The sequence below is a fragment of the Coffea arabica genome, chromosome 2c (genome assembly GCF_036785885.1).
Source record: "Coffea arabica cultivar ET-39 chromosome 2c, Coffea Arabica ET-39 HiFi, whole genome shotgun sequence".
NCBI lineage: Eukaryota > Viridiplantae > Streptophyta > Magnoliopsida > Gentianales > Rubiaceae > Coffea > Coffea arabica.
The window spans coordinates 40,407,537-40,427,247 of NC_092312.1; the positions used below are offsets into that span (position 1 = coordinate 40,407,537).

Sequence of the window (19,711 nt, forward strand, 5' to 3'; positions counted from 1 at the left end):
CCTCTTTGAGTGAGATGGCATGATCCTAGCTCCTCTCAGGAAGCAGCCCTTGAGGTTCCTTAAATACACTCTCAAACTTTTCCAGTACCACCTCAACAACTGGAGGTATTGCCTCCTATTCCTGCACTTTATCATCTACTGCACTCACTCGTGCTATAACCCTGTAGGCTTGTTTCCTAGCCCAATTATGCAACCTGCTACCCTTGATCGGCTTCAACTGTACTTGACTATTTTCCCATTTCAATTCCACCTATTGTTTACCCTTCCTAAACTTCATACTTAACCCTTTAAAATCAAACTCCATGGGGCTATATCTAGCAAGCCAATCCACCTGTAACACCATATCACAAACCCCTAATTTTAGTGTATTAAACCGATGCTGGAACTCATATTCTTGCATTTTCTAGGTTACAGGTATAACTAGGCTCTTGGATTGCATCCTTTCCCCATTAGCTACCTTAACTACCAATAAATGTTCTCTACTCCCTAGTCCCAAGCTTTAGGCTACTTGTTCATCCAAGAATCAGTGTGTACTGCTATTGTCAATCAGTGTAGTGATACACCTTTCCTTTATTACTCCTTTTAATCTAATAGTTTTGTGCTCATTCCCTCCTGCCAGAGCATGAATTGAAATTTCCACATGTTCATCTTCTAGTCTCTCTGCAATACAATCACAGAAAACTTCAAGCTCATTCCTTTCCTCCCCAATTATAGTTTCTCTTTCCTCTTTATCCATTAGTATGAAATGCATGTGTGATTGCTTACATACATGGCCAAGTGTGTATGGTTCAACACATTTATAGGACAGTCCCTTTTATTTTCTTAGGTTAAATTCACTAGGAGTGATCCTTTTGAACTGGTTCTGGTTGCTGGTTGTATTCTTATAGTCTTTGGTGGGTAGTTTATCAGAGGTTCTGGGATTGGAGGGGCTCCATTTGGGGTTGATCTGAGGTTTGAATGAGGTTTTTTAGAATTGGTAAGTAGTAGGTGGAGATTTATGAATTTTCTGTAGGGCTTTCAGGTTTCTCTCTTGAAGTTTTAACTACTTCTATTGCATCTGCTAGAGTTGAGGGCTTAGCCATCTTGACCATGTTTACTATTTCTTCCTTTAAATCATTCAAAAAGCATGCTTTGTAATAGGAATCAGTTAGATAAGGGAGAGAAGGCATTACCAATGCTTTGAGCATTTCAAATTTCTCCAAGTAATCATCTATAGAGCCAATTTGCATCAGCCCGTTGAACTCCTCAATGGCCTCCTCTAGGATCCCATCACCAAATCTCTCACATAAGGAAGTAGAGAGCTCATTCCATGGGATTGTTTCTCTACCACTAAACACTCCATGGAACCAAGTATCAACTCTATCCTTGAAGTACAATTCTGCAATTTCAGACTTCATGCTCTCTTCCACACCATTGATTTTGAAGAATTTGTTAGCCTTCCTGATCCACTCCTTTGGATTCTCCCTATTGAAATTTGGTAGTTCCATCTTTGCCAACCTGGTAAGGGCTTTATCCTCCCTTAAGTTTGATCTTCCCTGGCCTTTTGGTTTGCCATTAGCCCTTTGCATTTCCTATTTCTTGTCCCCTTCCTTAGTTCCTACTCCTGAACTACCACCCTCCACCTCCTTGCCCTTTTTGTTAAGTTTTGCCATCATCTGGGCCATCAAGGACATCATACTTTCATATTTTTTATCCAGATTTTTAAGAGTCTTCTCAGTGCTCTTCTATCTATGCTCAAGTGTTCTCAATGCTTGTTCCGAACCATCATTCCTATTAGCAAATATCCTGACTGCACTTCCTAGTTTAGTTAAATCCTTCCTTAACATCTCATCATGCGATTTTGTCATCCCAATGGCTCGTAATTGAGCTCTGATGCCATTGTGATAGTAAAGAACCAGATTGCAGCAATAGCAGAAATATCAAAGCAACCAATATGAACTTAACTACAACGGAAATTAATGGAGCAAAGAGTTTGAGAATTCAAAAGATGAATTCAGCCTTTCATTAATGAACTTCAATAACAACATACAAGAATGGAAATTATGGATTCAGAGAAGAAGGGGAAAGAGATGAAGAAAAACTGGGAAAGGGAAATGAGATTGGCAATTGCTAAATCTTCTTACAACCAAATATGGAAAAATGACAAAAGATGATTCATTAAAAAAGTTCCCCACGCTTATATCATTTCCAAAGCTAACTAACTTCCAACTTGACCAACAAGCGTAAGACATGTGTCCCTCCCAGAATCTTCAGTTGCAGTGGTCCTCAACTCTTGCAGGATTTGCAGATTTCCAGTAAAGGGGTGCTTTTGAAATCACGCCTTCTTTCAGCTTCTCACTGTCTCTCTCTCCTTGCCTTTGTTTCTATTGCACGCCTTCCCATTTCTTGATGCTCTTGTAAACTAAAATTGAGTATGAGTCCCTCCGCTCGATCACAAATTTTCGCCTGATTTTTCCCTCAAGTGACTTGTCTTCACTCTACAGAGTAACTAATTGGGCAAGAAAAGGCAGAGAGATTGATGCATGAGATAAAGCAGAGGCGAAGATAATGGGGATTGAATCAGTCGTTGTGACGCCCCCACTTCTCCCAACGGCGAACCCAAGGGTATCCGCAGAACGCCTGCCCAACTCTCGCCGGGACTCACTACAATTCATGGTTCAAAACTAGGAATATTTCAAATAATTTCAATATATATATTTAAAGTACTCCAAAACATTTCATACTTACAATTAGTTAACCTTCAAGGTTAAATACAACCCAATGAAAAATGTACCATAGTCATCTACTATAATACAACTTAAAGTCTCCAAAAGGAAACAACTTAGTACTATTCACGAGCACTCTCGGTCTCGAGCCCTGTTAAGGAAAACAAAAACATGAAATGAACTAAACAGCCCAGTGAGGTTCCAAGACACTCTAACAGTTTTACTAAATCAAGTAATTTGAGCATAATACATGTATGATTCAAGGTTACACATTGGCACATTAACATGAAATAATTATCAATATACAGAAATAAAGATATTGAAGGATACGGTGTTCTAGTGGAACCATTTCGGTCAACTTCACCTTATAACTTCAGATCCCCTCGGTTTGTCTAGCCATCACCTTATCCCTCCAGTGGTGATACTCGAGTATACCGAAACGGTGTCCCAGAGTTCTAACCTACTCGACCGAGCCCAGTCCTGGCTCAAGCAGGTTAGTAACCAAGGGCAGGATCCAGTTCAGTTTAGAGCTTACAACATGTGCAAGTAATCAAGTAGATCGGTAAACGGTAAGTAATCAAATAGATCGGTAAATGGTAAGTAATCAAATAAATCGATAAATAGTAAATAGTTCAAATAAATCGGTAAATGGTAAGTAGTTCAAATAAATCGGTAAACGGTAAGTAGTTCACGGTTAACGGTAGAAATTTGTCATTTTAGTAGGTCGAGTGAGATAAAGTACACACTCGTCTTAAAACGATGGAAAAGTTCATAAGAGCAATTATCGGTAGCACTTAACAGTTAAACACATAATGACCATGGAGTAAACATGTCGTAAAACTATTCAAGTCACGTACTCCTATATGGAACACTCACCAATTCAAAACAAGTGAGTAAGTACTCAAACAAGTGTTTAGACGTCCGCTTCGAGTTCCTCTTGAAGGTCCCCTTGAACGCCTGAGCAAATAATAATTAACTTCACTCACAATCATGCATTTACCAAGAAATGATGCACACTCATTTAGACTAAATCAAAGTCTTAAAAGAGAGCTTCAATTCTCTCAACTCGAGATTCAAGAGTGAAGTTTTAAAGTCCGAAGAGAGACTAGCATCTTCCATGAAATCGAGTTCAAAACATTCAATCGATATCGAGAAAAGAAGTCAAGTTCCCGAAATTGTATTTTCTAAGTAATCGGCTAATTTCAACTTTGCACAACAATCTTTGGAAAATCAAATCTAGAGTTTGACACGTCAAAAAATGGAAAAGTTACACCGTTGGAATCTTGGTTCAAAGTACTAAAAGTTCCTAAAAGACATTTTTCCAAGATTATAAACGAAAGACATTCAAATTTCAGCCCAAAGTGGCTGACTTGAACCTATAAGACAGTTTCAGTCTTAGTTTTCGGCATATTTTGGAAATTCGGCAAAATTCACAGAAAGTGAACTAGCCTCCGAAATTCGTAACAGAATAAGAAATCCAAACAAGGTTTCAAACAGGATAAACGGAACTAAATTCGGAGTTTTTGAACATTGATATATAATAGTCTGAAGTCGGCTGGAATTTGGGCACAAATAAGAATTTTTCCAGATTTGAAAAGCAAACTTTGTAGCATCATTGGGATATCGAAAGTTTGTTGAAATAACACCAAATTTTGTACACTTAAACCTCTATATGTGGACTAACCTTGTATCAAATTTCATGCAAAAACTTACGTGGGAATGTAGTTAACAACACAACTGAAATTCGTAAAATGTTTCAAAGCCAATCTGTCTTCTTGCTTTCCTTTCTTTTCAAAATATTTTGCACAATGAAATCAGTCCCAATTCAATCCATTTTTGAAACCAAGATCCTAGAAACAACTATTATACATTTGGTAGGTGATTGACACTAGAATTTTCGGAACAACATGTCTCAAATCAAATTAGACCAGTCAGCTAGCAAGAAGGAAGGATTTTCCAGGTTTCCAGCTTTACCGCAGTTTGAAAATTGAACCATATCTCATTCAATACAACTTGAAATTGAGAATGGTTGGTGGTATTGGAAACTAGATTCAAAAGGATACATTTCATCAGAAGAAGTCATTTTGAAAATCAGTTCATAGGTAGTTCGAATTTAAGCGACAAGACACAGCTTACCACTGTGATTCGAACAGAATAGCATAACAGAACAGGAAACTTTGGTGAACTACTACGGTTCACTCAGTTCGAACTAAATGGTGAATTTTATACTGTTGGAAAGCTACAAATGTCTAGTTTCAAATGCCACAAACGGCACTTGATTTTGATGTCTGTACAGAGAGATATGTTCAATTAAAGAGACACTGTTCATCAGCCCAGAATACGTTTTCCAGTTTGCCTTTCATTTCGAAATTTCAACTTTTACTCAACCAAATCAATTGATTTTTGGTAGAAAATTTCTACACATCCTATACAACATATCTACATCAGATTCAAGGTCATTTGAGCATCAAAAATTCGAACCAAAGCTTCAAGAAAAACTGGGCAAATTTTCGGCTAAACTTCCTATGCAATTCCTTTGGCTTTTCTTTCACTTTTCCAACAAATCTCATCTTGTTTATCACATAATTAATACAAACAACACTTATCATCATCATATCAGTCCTATATCATCAAGATGGGATTTCATAGAGCCCACTCCAACCATTTAAACCCAACAACAACAATAACAATGAAGCTACAAACTTCCTAGCAAAGATCAACTCACTAAATCCAAGATTAGATGGTTGAATGATTACCTCTTCTTCCTTTGAGTGAAATCAGAAATTTTACACCTCTAAGACCTCAAGACAAACCGTGAGATGATGCTTCCTTCCTAATCCAAGTGAATCTCCAAGTGAAGTGGAAGTTGTGTGGTGAATTTGAGTGAGAAATGGTAGCACAAAGTGAGGTGAAATGAAGTGGAGCTCTCCTTCTTCTTCCTTGAAGAATTTCGGCCAGCAAGATGAGAGGAGAGAGAGTGTTTAGCTGATAACTAAATCTTCTCTTGGAAGCTTGGATACTTGGGGCTAAAGTTTGTCTCAAAAGTCAACTAGCAAAAGTTTCGCGCACACGCGTTTCGTGTCCGTTTTTTTTCTCGGATTTATTTCACTTGTGCACTATACCTTTAATGTATTTCCTTTAATATTATAATTATTCACTCTTAGTGGTCTAGAATAAGTTTCTTAATCTCCACTTAGCCGTTCCGGCTCGATATACGTGAATTTTCGATTCGCGCACGATAAAGCGAAATTGTTTGAAATCATTCACCACTAATGCCTCAATTAACTTTTCTTAGTCTATTATTATTCATTCTTAATTCTTCAAGACTAATACACTCTCGAATCGAATTTACCTCGAAAAACGTAGACTCGTTATTTCTTACCGAACGAGCCTCCGAAAAATAAAATTTTCTAACGAAACGTTTTAAAAATGTAAGCGAGACATTATTTCGTATAAATGAATTTAAAATGGTTGAAATAAATTATTCGGAGAAAACGGGTGAATGAATAATTAATTAAGTCATTAAAATAAGATTAAAATAAGTCGGGTCCTCACAGTCGTGTGGAGAGTGAAACGGGATAAGGATAGAACTTGAGTGGAGGGCTATTGAATGAGTGCATCTTTCGTGGGAGAGAGTTCGTGAGAGAAGAACAACAGAGCATATTTGATGGAGAGATTAAGAATAAGAGGAGAGCAGATTTGACTCTGGTGTTGGATATCAATGGATTTCAATATCTATCAATAGATTTCAATGTCGGTAAGACTTTTGGGATGAAGAAAGGAGCGGATGAAATTTAATAGCTAGGCTGGAAGAATTCGGTGTTTTGCAATGGTAGAGAGAAAAATTGAGCGCATCTGAAATATTGAACCGGAGGAGAGGAAGATGAAATTACAGCATTACCCATTCGCACTTTTATTCTCTTTTATTCCCTTAAGATTAAGATTAAGGTGTTGAGAAAGGTTTGTTTGGATAGAGGTTTATTTGTCAAAATTTATTTACTTACATCATCATTATAATTTTCAATATACCTTCTTATCTTCATAATTATTTTTTTATCTCACATACATCACATCACAAAAACTGCTACAGTAAAAATATCTCAAATAATTTACGATCTAAACAGTGCCATGCTATCTTCGCCTGCTTTAGTATTTAATAATCCCACAAATCCTCAGATCTCCCCCACACCAATTTCCACCAAACCAAATTTACCATTTCTCTCTAATGTCAATCCAACCCAATCCAATTCATCACACCCAGCCATGAGTAACCAGGCTGAAGCTTCGGACTCATTCTGTCATTCTGTCGTTGTTTTCACATCTCTCCATTTATATTTGGTTAAATAAATCCTGTATTTTTTCTTTAGGGGATTTTCTTGGATGATTTTTCCCTTTGTTCTCGTGGGTTGAATGTGGTTTGCAGGAAAGGAACGAAGGGGATTTCAGTACGCCGATTGTAGAGAGGAAGAAGTCGCCCAATCGGCTCGTTGTCGATGAGGCAATCAATGATGATAACTCCGTCGTGGCCCTACACCCGGAAAGCATGGAAAAGCTTCAGCTTTTCCGCGGCGACACCATCTTGATTAGGGTTCTTTCCCTCTTTCTGGCAATGGGTTTCAGAATTGTTTGATCGTTTTCGTAGCTGGCTTTGACTTGATTTTTCATTATGGTTAGAGTTTGTGAGGATGTGTACATTAGTGGTCTGGATGGTATATTAAATGGTAATTTTGGACTACTCGATTGAGCGGTTTACTGGATCTGTGAAATTTTGGTGATATTTTTGCTAAAGATTGGACTTTTGGAAACATTTGCTCGTGAAATGCACAGTGGAGATTAGCTAGGGATAAAGTAGTAAGTAAAACTTTAAGCCTTAGTTACTGTGTTTAGCTGTGTCAGTGCTTATCCATTCTGTTTACTTGCAATTTTGCTACTATTGAAAGGCAAATTAGCCCAGGTATCTTCTTGCTTTAGAATATATGCTAGTGGATATTTGGAATATGCACCCCTGAATATGGGGTATAAGTTCCTGTAAATCTTTTACTTGATTATCTTTTGAATCTGAAGACTTCCATTTTCCTATCAAAGATGCCAAGGAACTAGTTTGTGTGAGCTAGCAATTGTAAAACTTTTTTTGTGTCGCGCAGGTTAGGGAGCTATATTTATCTTCTTGTGATTTGGAGTATACATGTCCTGTTTAAACATGTCCAAGGTCATTAATATCTTAGCATGATATTAATTGCAGATTAGTGCTTTACAAGCTGGACATGGTCCACAAGAAATTTTTCTTTTACTGATTCCATTTTTTTCTGTTTCTTTGTCAATGAGATGCTATTCTAAGATTCCAATTCCCATTTCCCAACGTTGCATTCATTATAAAAATAGAAATGCAAGTGCAGCCCAATAAAGGAATAACCAACGACTTTCTGTTGCCTTCAATTATTTGACACAGATTTGCGAGCTCCTCTACCGCTGCCCACCCATTACCCAACACCAACCATCTGCCGCTCGTCCCCCGGAGGAAAATGGCCGGCACATACCGGAAACCCCATGCAATTATGATCCCATATCCTTATCAAGGTCACATTAACCCCTTTGTACACCTAGCGATCAAGCTTGCCTCCAAAGGTTTCATAATCACTTTTGTTAACACCCAATCAGTGCACCACCAGATCTCCAAAGCGCAAACGGGCAGCAGAAGAGATGACATTTTCGCCAAAGCCCGTCAATCTGGTCTGGACATACGTTACGCCACCGTCAGTGATGGGTTCCCGCTTTCTTTTGATCGATCCTTGAACGAGGATCAATTCGTGGAAGGCTTAATACATGTTTTCTCTGCCCACATCGATGAACTAGTGGGAAATTTAGTAAATTCGGAAACAGAACCTCCAGCTACATGCTTGATCTCGGATACGTTCTTCGTGTGGGGATCTGTGATTGCCAGGAAACATAATCTCGTCCATGTTTCTTTCTGGACCGAACCAGCTTTGGTCCTCACTCTCTATTACCACTTGGACCTCCTCAGGCAAAATGGCCATTTCGCCTCTCCTGGTGAGTTCTCCTCTGACATCGTTTCCATGACGTAATTTCGCCTCCTCCGGCTGCTTTCCTTTCCATGACGTCGTTTTCATTATGCAATTGATTAACTACGAATGTACTGCTTGTTTCCTTTGGTGCAACAAAATATGGGTCAGCTTTTAACTTTTTCTAAGACGGATTTTGTACAATTGTTCGTTGCTTAAATTAAATGTTTTTTTTTTTTTTTTGGTTGGAGGTTGGTTTAGTGAATCGCAGGGACAACATAGATTACATTCCAGGAGTTAAAGCTATCGAGCCCGGAGACCTGATGTCATATCTTCAAGCCACCGACATTTGGACGGCGGTGCACCAGGTAATTTACAAGGCTTTTGACGATGTGAAAAGAGCCGACATCATAATTTGCAACACCATCCAAGAGCTGGAGCCGGAAACAATCTCAGCCCTTAATCGCAAACAGCCAACCTATGCCATTGGGCCCGTCTTCCCAGCTGGCTTTACCAAGGGCAATGTAGCAACTAGTTTGTGGTCTGAGTCAGACTGCACTCAGTGGCTTAACGATAAGCCTGATGGGTCAGTTTTGTACGTCTCATTCGGGAGCTATGCTCACACCAGCAAACAAGACATTCTTGAAATGGCCCATGGGCTCTCATCAAGTGGGGTGAGTTTTATTTGGGTGGTTCGTCCAGACATTGTCAGCTCCGATGAAACTGATTTCTTGCCCGTTGGATTTGAAGACCAGATTAAAGATCGTGGTCTGATTGTACCGTGGTGTTGCCAGATTGCGGTGATATCACATCCTGCGATCGGGGGTTTCTTAACTCATTGCGGATGGAATTCGATATTGGAAAGTATATGGTGTAGCGTGCCGTTGGTTTGTTATCCACTGGTTACTGATCAATTCACCAATCGTAAGTTGGTGATCAATGATTGGAAAATTGGAATTAACCTTTGTGACAAGCAGGCGATCACTAGGGATGAGGTCGTGGAGAAAATTAGTCTTTTAATGAATGGACAAGTTTTGGATGAGTTGAGAGCGGCAATCAAGGAAGTCAGAAAGAAATTAGAACTTGCACTGTCCGCAAATGGATCATCGGAGGGCAACTTCCATCAGTTTGTGGAGAAAATCAAGACCCAAATGCGGGAGAAAGTTGGGATAGCTGCTAACGGACACCTTTCTTCTCGTTGACACATGCTTGACAAAGGGTATATTGCGTTCTGCCTTGAGTTTCGGAAGCAATGAAGGTTGGGAGCAATTTTTTTTAAAAAAAAAAAATTATCTTCTCCCCTCTCCTCACGTCCTTGTTTCCTCTAACTGTCATTTTAGAATTTGAAGCTGGCAGAACCAACTCCGATGGTTATGTGGAATTATTGTTTGATTATTCTTAATAGCACAAGTCTAGGTAATAAAGCGATTATATGCTATATATGTTACGATACAAAAGACGAAATTAGTTTTTTTTTTCCTAATGTTTGGTTTAGAGTAAACATGGCGATATGGCATGGTATTATTATTTTTTTTAATTTAAAGGAAGATCTCATTAGTCTTTGGAAGTGTATTATTTCAGCTGCAATGCAATTGTAATGCTGTAACAATTTGACAAGCAGGTATTCATCAGGGAGTTATGAGGAGGGTTCTCAGTAGAGCTGGCAATTTGTCCCAAGTCCCAATGGGCTACCCATGCCCATGCCCAAAGGAACTTTGGACGGGATGGGTATTATAACTTGATATTGGGTTTAAGTTGGGACACATCCCAACTATACCCATTAATGAATGGGAAAGGGTGGGAAATACTTGGGTACCCATTGGGTTCAAATAGCAAGGGCTCCGTTTGGATTAGCTGTTTTTAGGGGGTATTTTTGAAATATTTTATTGTAACAGTGTATATGAAAAATATTTACTATAAATTTTTTTTTGAAATATTTGATATACTAATATGGATGGGATGTTTCTTGAGTTATTGTATATTACTGTAACATTGTATTTGAAAAACTTATTTTTTGGAAAAATAGTCAATCCAAACGGAGTCTTAGATTCAAAAATCATCTTTAACAATTTTTATAGTCATACCAGCGAATATAATCTAGTAGTCTTTCTAGTCATTATCTACAAGAATTTCTAGCATTTCAGTCAGTTTAGATCTGTCATCCTTGGACAATGATCAGGATAAATATTCAACATCCTAAGGACCTTGGTCATCTTGATATATGTTAGAATATAGCTGTATATCTATCTTTTCTTTTATTTGTTAATCTAATTTTTGGTGGGAATCTTGAGTATAAAGCACTTGCATATTTATTTAATGAAACTAAAAAAAATTTAATAAATCAAAAATATTAAAATTATATAAAAAATAAAAAATGAATTAAAGGAAAAAAAATATGTAGGAAATGGATTTGGGTATTGGGCGGGATCAATCTAAACCCATCCCAAAATGATCCCGCCCAAGTTAGTCCCAAAACACATATGGGTAAGGTTTGGCCCAAACCCATATGACTCGGTTCCATCTCAAACCCAAGCAAATCCCACCCATCCCGCCCATTTTACCACCTCTAGTTCTCAGGTGTTAATTTTTTAGAAAGCCAATGATCAAACCATTAGAAAAATTCTTGTTATGGACTGGTGAATAGTTAAAGTTTTTTGGATGCTTGACAACAAAAACACTTACCATAAGGCGCCATGGACCCTAGTTAAAGTTTTTTGGATACGTAACAAGAAAAGCAAACAGTACAGTTATGTATTTGAATAATGCTCGCGATCAGAGGACATGCCAAGTTGTTTAACATCTGGATAATCTACTAATCACGCTTAATACATCCCTTGGCAGCATCGATAATAGCTCAGATTTGAAATACATCTAAGATACAGAAGCAATTAAATCACCAACTTGTCGTTTTGCGTGTGCTCTCTTCACTGCTTTGTCTCTTTGGCTCTTCCTCTTATCGCTCAAAGACATAAAATCTACTTAATTAATAAATTTGAATTGTCATTAGCCAAATTGGAAAGGGTCATGGCCTAGTGGCTAAAAGAGGATTTAGGGTGTGTTTGGTAAAATTGAAGTTTAAATCCATTAAATTATTGAATCATTAAGTATTAAATCTAATACATTTGAGAGCATATCACATTCGGTAATAAATGAATAGATTATCACTTAATTTTGCAGGCAAGTTTTGCCTGGAAACTTCAGTGCCATTTAATTAATTCAAATGTTAAATTTTTTGTTATCAAACGGTCAGAATATATTAAGATCTGAATCTATTAAATTTAAATACTAAATTGGGTTATCAAACAGGGTCTTAGTCTCCTTTCCCACTCTCCCACTTCTTAATTTTCACTCCTTCTATACTAAAAAAAAAATAAAATTCTTTCATTTTTTTTTGTAAGTGAAAGGTTTTGAACCTCCTACTTACAATCCCTCCTCTTGTTACCGAAGCCAACCCTTCCCCCTTCTTCACTGTTGGATCAATCCAGCTGGAAGAATTTATGTGTGTAGTGCATGTTAGCATGTATTTATCAATAACTGAAATTCTCTCTCTGTATGATGAAGGGCAGCAAATAACTTCATCCTATTTTGAGTTTTTATTGAAATTATCTAATGATTGAAATCCTGTCTTGAACCCAATGGTTGGTTGTAGGTATTACTAAGTTATGAAAAAGGCCTAATGGTAAGTGTAGAGGCTCATATCTATACAAGGCTTGGAAGGGGATCATTTTCAAACTGTTATGATAGTTTGTGTTGAACCGGCATTCGGCTAATGCAATCCATTTGCTCCATTTATGTGGTCTTTGTCTTGTCATACATTTCAGGTACACCTCAAGGTATTGATTGAACCTTTCACGCGAGGATGGTAGTACAATTAAGTGACAAGTAATTTAAAGAGTTCTTTTTAGAATACGTTAGTAAAAGGTTTTGAACCTCCTACTTACAATCCCTCCTCTTGTTATCGAAGCCAACCCTTCCCCCTTCTTCACTGTTGGATCAATCCAGTTGGAAGAATTTATGTGTGTAGTGCATGTTAGCATGTATTTATCAATAACTGAAATTCTCTCTCTGTATGATGAAGGGCAGCAAATAACTTCATCCTATTTTGAGTTTTTATTGAAATTATCTAATGATTGAAATCCTATCTTGAACCCAATGGTTAGTTGCAGGTATTACTAAGTTATGAAAAAGGCCTAATGGTAAGTGTTTAGGCTCATATCTATACAAGGCTTGGAAAGGGATCATTTTCAAACTGTTATGATAGTTTGTGTTGTACCGGCATTCGGCTAATGCAATCCATTTGCTCCATTTATGTGGTCTTTGTCTTGTCATACATTTCAGGTACACCTCAAGGTATTGATTGAACCTTTCACTCGAGGATGGAAGGCTATACTGTAGTACAATTAAGTGACAAGTAATTTAAAGAGTTCTTTTCAGAATACCTTAGTAAAAATCTTATCCCTGTCTATCACTATGGATTCTGGTAATCCATGTAGTCTATCTATCTCCTTCAACAATTTCTTTGCTACATGTTTAGCAGAAAAAGGATGTGTCATACGAATGAAATGACCAAATTTAGTTAGTCGATCAAATTACAGCTAAAATAGTATCAAATCCACTGGACAAGGGAAGTTTCTCAATAAAATTCATGGTAATATGTGACCACTAGTCTCAATTGCACCCTAGTGATGAGAACATGAATATTTGGATTCCTTTCAAATCCAAGAAAATTCATTTTACAAGTCTTCACATTCCAATGATAGTTGATGGTGCAATCGGGCTTGAGAATCATTGAAGATCCAACCCCGTGCCATGCTTATTTCTTGTTATCATTTATTTAATTGGGTTTTCAGCAATGTTAGTTGTTAATTAGAGTTAAATTGAGAGTTAAGCAAGTTGTTTGAATTAGGGAATAAAGGCTAAGGTCATGTTGACCATAGTTAAGCCAATTTGAGTTAGTTAGTTTTCTATTCTAGTTGAATTAGAGTTTTAGGAAAGTAGTTAATTACTTTCAAATTTGTTTAGGAAGTTGTGTCAAGTTTAGAAACCAAGTCAAATAAGGAAACTTGTATTGTTTCCAACTTAGATTAGGTTTTAGAGTCTCGTAAGACTATAAATAGCCAACTTTATTTAACTATTCAATACATGATGTTAAGATGAATTAATAAAAAGAGAGTTGTCTCCTTTTATGGAGTTCTTTGATGGAACTTGAGTTTCTTCTTGAACTGTATCAAGTATTTAGCTTGGATACTTGTGGTGTTCAAGACAAGATGATCACATCATCTTATTTTTTTCAAACCAATAACCAATCCACTAGGTTTCTGGAGACGGGTTCTCTTTAGGTCTAACAAGTTAGTTATTGTTTCATAACCTAATCAAGATAGATCCTTCCGTTGCCTGATCGATTCGGTTCTTCAAGACAGGTTCTTGTTGGGTCGAGTTCGTATCATCTGGTATCAGAGTTTCGGCTCTTGATTCAAGTTAATATCCTTTTCTTTTTTGTTTTTTCTATTTATGTTTCTACCAAAAACCTAGCCGCCTTTTGATTTAAAAGAAAAAAAAATTTTGATTCTTGTTTTCTTAATTTTATCAGTTGAGTCTAACCTATCCCTTGATTGATCGAGGTCAAAATTTTTTGGTGTGATTACGCTCTTGAAAACAGGTTTTTCAAGGGTTTAACTCCCATTAAATTTCTTCCAAGTGAAATCGTAACCTTGTGTCGAGTCGTCAAAAGCAAAAAAAAAAAAAAAAAAAAAATTTCGGATTCTGTTCACAGAGTACTGTTCATAGGCACTGTTCACGACTGTAGCAGTGTTTGCACGAGATGCAATAATATTAATTGTTCAAGTTATCAGCTTCACTAAGTTTTGATAGACATCCATTAACTAAATATATTTTATGTGTCAAATAAAGAAAGATTACGCATCTTTAAAATATTATCGACTTAATTCAAATTAACTAAAACAACCATCAAGGGTATTATCATTCTAAAAATAAAAATTGGACTTGATTAATGATAATTATAACCGCCATAGCTTTCACCTCGTTCAAGCCGTTTCTAGGATTTCCAATTTTTAATCCCCCAACCCCTTCCAATAGTAGAAACATGACAAATTTTGCTAATTTTCCTTAATTAAATTCAAGTGGCAATTCTAAACTTTAATTCTTTGCTCATACTAAGTTTCATAATGTACGTTAAGGTAATCTAAAGCATATTAAGGTAGGAAATTAGGACCAAAATAAGACGCAAAGAAAAACAGGTCCAAGTGAGAGCTCATAGAAAGTAGTTCAACTCAATCAAAAATCCTCTAATAATCCCTGTCACTCAATCAGAAAGTAGTTTAACTTTCTTTCTTTTTTTTTTTTTGGGCCTTCTCACGTTGGTAGTATGTTGGACTTTTGTATAATGAAGTTTCTATAAGAATATAGAAAATTGTAGCCTAATCCTAGAATTCATGTATGGTACTTGTAGTAATTTTTTATTTTTCTTTTTTTAACAAAAAAAATCATGAACAAAAATAAAACTATGACACCACCATAGATAAAATATCATCTTTTCGCATAATATTCATGATTCTATTCTCGTAATACTAAATTATAACCTTGGGTGGTTTCCTTTTATTTACATTATGCCTCCAATTTATTTATGAAATTATAAACTTAAACATTAAATGGGTTAATGGATCAACTTGTGCTTGATCTAATTTGGACCTGTTTACTTGGCTGATTATTCAAGTTTGACTTGGTTTTGACCCGAATTCGTAAAGACTAAATTTATACCCATTATTTTTATTTTAAATTCAAATCGTATTTTCGAATCATGTCAAGAATTATCACCCTAATCAAAATAAATGTCCCGGTCAAAATAATTGCGTCGCTCAAAGTGCACCACTGAATTCAAGAGCAATTGCAATTCCAATTGGAAAGAATTCACAGCAATTACTCTAAATTACTAAATAACCAAATCCAGTAAAAAAAAATGGCCTAGTCAAAATAATTGGGCAGCTCAATTCAACACCAATTGGAATTCCAAATTGAAAACGATCGCTTTGTTTGAAATCAGGCTCACGCGTCACGTGAACTTGAAATTGCCGACGCACAAAACAAGAAGAGAGGATTCGAGAATAAGAAAAAGGGTGACAGTGATTTAACAATAATTAACATGTTCTGGTGATAGCATATACTGATTCCAAACACTTGCTTAAACAATCTGAAATAACGGAAAAAGAATGAGAACTAAAGATAGAGCAGTAGTTGTCGATCTGACTTGACATTTCAATCCCCAGATGATGACAGTTTCCTTGATTTATAGATTATGAATTAAAATCATGGTGAGTTGATTGTCAAAGAATCAACCTTTTGGGAGAATCTTCCAAGGTGATAAACAAAGATGTTGGAGATAGGGCTGTGCATCGAAATCGAAATCGATAAATTGAAAGTTTGAAATTAGAATTTTTCAAAATTTTGACTTAAATTTTTTCAATCAAATTCGATTTCGAAATAGTCAATTCCAATTTCGAATTTGATACCGAATTAAATTTGAAATTCGGTGAATTCCGAATTCACCCAATTCCTTTTTTTTTTTTTTTTTTCCTTTCTTGTTCAAAAACGGAAAAACCAGTAGCAGGGGAGATAATAAAGCATGAATCCAGTAGTAGGGGAGGAAAAAAAACAAGTAATCTGACAAACCACCATATTCCAAACAAAATTAACCCCAAATTGCTAAGCCAGTCATACACTCATCATATCATTTCCTATGGCTAGCGCAGATTCTAGATGTTGTCTCCGAGTTGCAGCAGAATGCCATCAAGCGTCCAAGAAAAGAAACGTAAATGCGGACAAAATACGAGAGACAAGAGCAACAACTTGGAAGGATATCTCTACCAGTCGGTAAAATTACGATAATAATAATTATTAATGTTTACTAATTTGCAATCCAGCAAATGGATAATGATTGATAAAACGGCAGAGAAAATGCGGCAATTAAAGAATCCAATTCCGCATTACCAATCCAATGGGTTCAAAGCGTCAACCACCCAGGTGAGGAATGAGACGCCACACTACACTACAATAGTTGAAGATGAAGGCTGATGATGTCTGTCTCTGTCGGGCTTGAATGGCGTGAAGATGAAGGTGAAACTGAGGAAGTAGGAAGCTGAGGAGGAAATCACAATAAGTCGGAGGTGTGGATGAAGGAAGGTGAGACAGTGAGTCAGGCGGTGGAGACGGAGGAAGGAAGGGGAGAGATGATGAGGAAGAGGCGGCGGAAGAGTATAATTAGGGTTTTTGCAATTTCAATTGTTAGATATATCATGTATATTGTTATTATGTTATATAATATATATTATATATGTACTGTTAAAAACTATTATATTATATATAAATATTATTAAATCAAATTTCCGAATTCGAATTCCTATTTCGAATTCTCCAATTCGAAATTATCGGTTTCAAAAATTATATTTCGAATTCGACCTAATTTCAACCAATTCCAAATTCCAAATTCGAAATCGGTCTCAAAATCGAAATTTTTCGACTTTGCACGCCCCTAGTTGAAGCGCAGCTTTGGTATATATTCTCTTAGCTGGATCATATTCAAGCATCTTCTGCATCAATAAAGGCAAAGGAATATAAATCCTACTGACTTTCAGCAGATTAATATTGAAAATCCCACCTTAAGAATTTCTAGCTCAAAGTAAAAAACTTCAAATTAATATTGAAAATCCCACCTTAACAATTCTGTGCACAGAATACACACATAAATCATAACATTTGATAGAAGAAGAAGTCAATTTCACACCATCTCTGACAGCTTGCTCTTAATAATTTTTCTTTCCCCGGAGGCCCATTTTTTCCTTCACCCGGAGCCACTAGTTCTTTCAGGGGAAGGGAGAATGGGCAAAAAAAAATTGAAAAGGAGATGAATAAGAAAAGAGGGCCCGAACAACATGTGGATATTGATTTATAAATTTACAGAAAAAAGTATAAAACATACCAAAAATCATGAGGTAATCACAGAGCTTTTTTTTTTCTTTTTAAATTAGGTCCCATGACCCATTTATTACCAAATATCAAGAATACACGACAAAGAGTGGGGACCGAACACTTTGATCAATGACAACTTTGATCAACCGCTCACTTTTCTTGATGTCATCAAGGCAAGGAGAGAGAGACACCACTATGGCTCAAAACAAAGCAGCAGATAAGAGAGAAAGAAGCTATACAAATCTTCTTGAGATTCAGATTCCACCAACCCCCAACCCAGATACCGGTTTACTTTACCACTATAGCCAATCTAAAACTCAAGAAATATTTATCATACTCGAAAAATTTTGGCTTCAGGATCCTAAATGTGACAGGGAATTTCCTTTTATGTCTGTCAAATGATTCACTGACACTTATGTGTCACTCAAGATTTTGGATTATTATTCTGATCAAAAGTCAAGTTACGCTGTTTTAACGGCAAAAACAAATATCTATATCTGAATACATCATCTCCACAACAAAGAAGGAGATAAACACATCAAGTAGAAAAATGAAGGAAACACATCCATATGTGCGGAGCTTGGAAATATGAAGGAAGCTGCAAGTGGGAAATACTTAGGACTCCCTATGATGATAGGAAGATCAAAACAACAGGTTTTTGGCTATATCAAACAAAAGGTAAAAGACAAGCTACAAGGATGGAAGAGGAACCTGTTAAGCCCAGCAGGGAGGGAGACTCTTATCAAATCAGTGGCAATGGCACTTCCCACATATACCATGTCATGTTTCAAACTTCCCAAAGTGCTGTGTAAGGATATAAGTCAGATGATAGCTAGGTTCTGGTGGAATGGGGGGGAGAACGAGAGGAAAATACATTGGACTAGCTGGACAAAAATGTCTCAGGTGAAAGGTAGAGGGGGGCTGGGTTTTAGAGACTTGGAGAAATTCAATGAAGCTCTTTTAGCCAAGCAACTATGGAGAATACTCACCAATCCAAATTTGCTGGTGAGTAAGGTGATGAAGGCTAAGTATCTAGCACAACCACAGAACTGGAACAATGATCCACCTCGAGCAGCTTCTTGGATGTGGAAAAGCATAATGGGAAGCAGGAAACTGTTGAAAGAGGGGATAGGGAAGAGAGTAGGGGATGGAACAACAATCGATATCTGGCAAGATATTTGGGTACCAGGGAGTGATGATGGCAGGATAAAAACTCGAAGAGACCCACAATGCACCTTAAGGAAAGTAGATGAACTGATAACAGATGGAAGATGGAATCAAAGAACTCTGGATCGTTGGTTTTTAGAAGAGGATATCCAGAAGATAAAGGCTATACCACTAAGTATAACAGGCTGCCAAGATATACTGTTTTGGAGATACACTAATTCAGGCGTGTTCACTGTGAAGTCAGCCTATGATGTAGCAATGAGTACAGATCAGCAACAGCTCAAGGGGAGGATGCAGGAGGATAGAGGGGGAACGAGCTATGGCCAGCAGAGCTCAAAAATCTGGAAAGGGGTGTGGTCTTTACAGATAAAACACAAACTAAAGCATTTCATCTGGAGGTGTTTACATCATAGCCTACCAGTAAATGAACAAATAAGTAGGAGAACAGGTAAAGGCAGTCCTATGTGTAGAAGTTGTGGGGAAGGGGTGGAAACAATTGAACATATGCTGTTTTTTTGCAACACAGCTGAAACCACCTGGAAGCTAGCACCAATACAATGGGATGGTTTGAAGGATATGAGAAGCAATTTTGTAAGATGGTGGGAAGGGATTTTAGACGCAACAAAGAGGGAACAAGGTAAGGAGCATATAGCGCTAACTGTAAATATCCTCTGGCAAATATGGAAGACGAGGAACAGGAAAGCTTTTGATGAAAAAGATGCAGATCCAAGGAAGTCAGTACAAAAAGCTATGGTAGAATGGAATGAGTATATAGAAGCCCAAACAAGTTTAGATGGAAAGTTCATTCAACAAACAACAAGCTCAAATAGCAGCGAG

At 37.0% G+C, this 19,711-nt stretch overlaps 1 protein-coding gene and 2 long non-coding RNA genes across 5 annotated transcripts; 1 reads left to right on the forward strand and 2 right to left on the reverse strand.

The window, feature by feature from the left end:
* Positions 1 to 1,971: 1,971 nt before the first annotated feature.
* Positions 1,972 to 5,681, reverse strand: LOC140035338 (uncharacterized). 2 transcript variants are annotated; one of them, XR_011839466.1, is made up of 3 exons: positions 5,462 to 5,681; positions 3,582 to 3,662; positions 1,972 to 2,856 (listed from the first exon to the last, which is right to left on the reverse strand). It is a non-coding gene; the product is annotated as an uncharacterized lncRNA (long non-coding RNA). The 2 variants fall into 2 exon arrangements; XR_011839465.1 differs by having other exon boundaries at positions 1,972 to 3,662.
* Positions 5,682 to 6,867: 1,186 nt separating this feature from the next.
* LOC113727313 (UDP-glycosyltransferase 86A1-like) lies at positions 6,868 to 10,208 on the forward strand. Of its 2 annotated transcripts, none has more exons than XM_027251399.2 (3): positions 6,868 to 7,556; positions 8,155 to 8,753; positions 8,987 to 10,208. In XM_027251399.2, the coding sequence occupies exons 2-3, from the start codon at positions 8,228 to 8,230 to the stop codon at positions 9,925 to 9,927; spliced, it is 1,467 nt and encodes a 488-aa protein (XP_027107200.1). In that variant the 5' UTR covers positions 6,868 to 7,556; positions 8,155 to 8,227; the 3' UTR covers positions 9,928 to 10,208. The 2 variants fall into 2 exon arrangements, with proteins under 2 accessions (XP_027107200.1, XP_027107202.1); XM_027251401.2 differs by having other exon boundaries at positions 6,868 to 7,293.
* Positions 10,209 to 16,588: 6,380 nt separating this feature from the next.
* LOC140035339 (uncharacterized) lies at positions 16,589 to 17,665 on the reverse strand. Its single transcript, XR_011839467.1, has 2 exons — positions 17,452 to 17,665; positions 16,589 to 17,328 (listed from the first exon to the last, which is right to left on the reverse strand). It is a non-coding gene; the product is annotated as an uncharacterized lncRNA (long non-coding RNA).
* Positions 17,666 to 19,711: the final 2,046 nt, after the last annotated feature.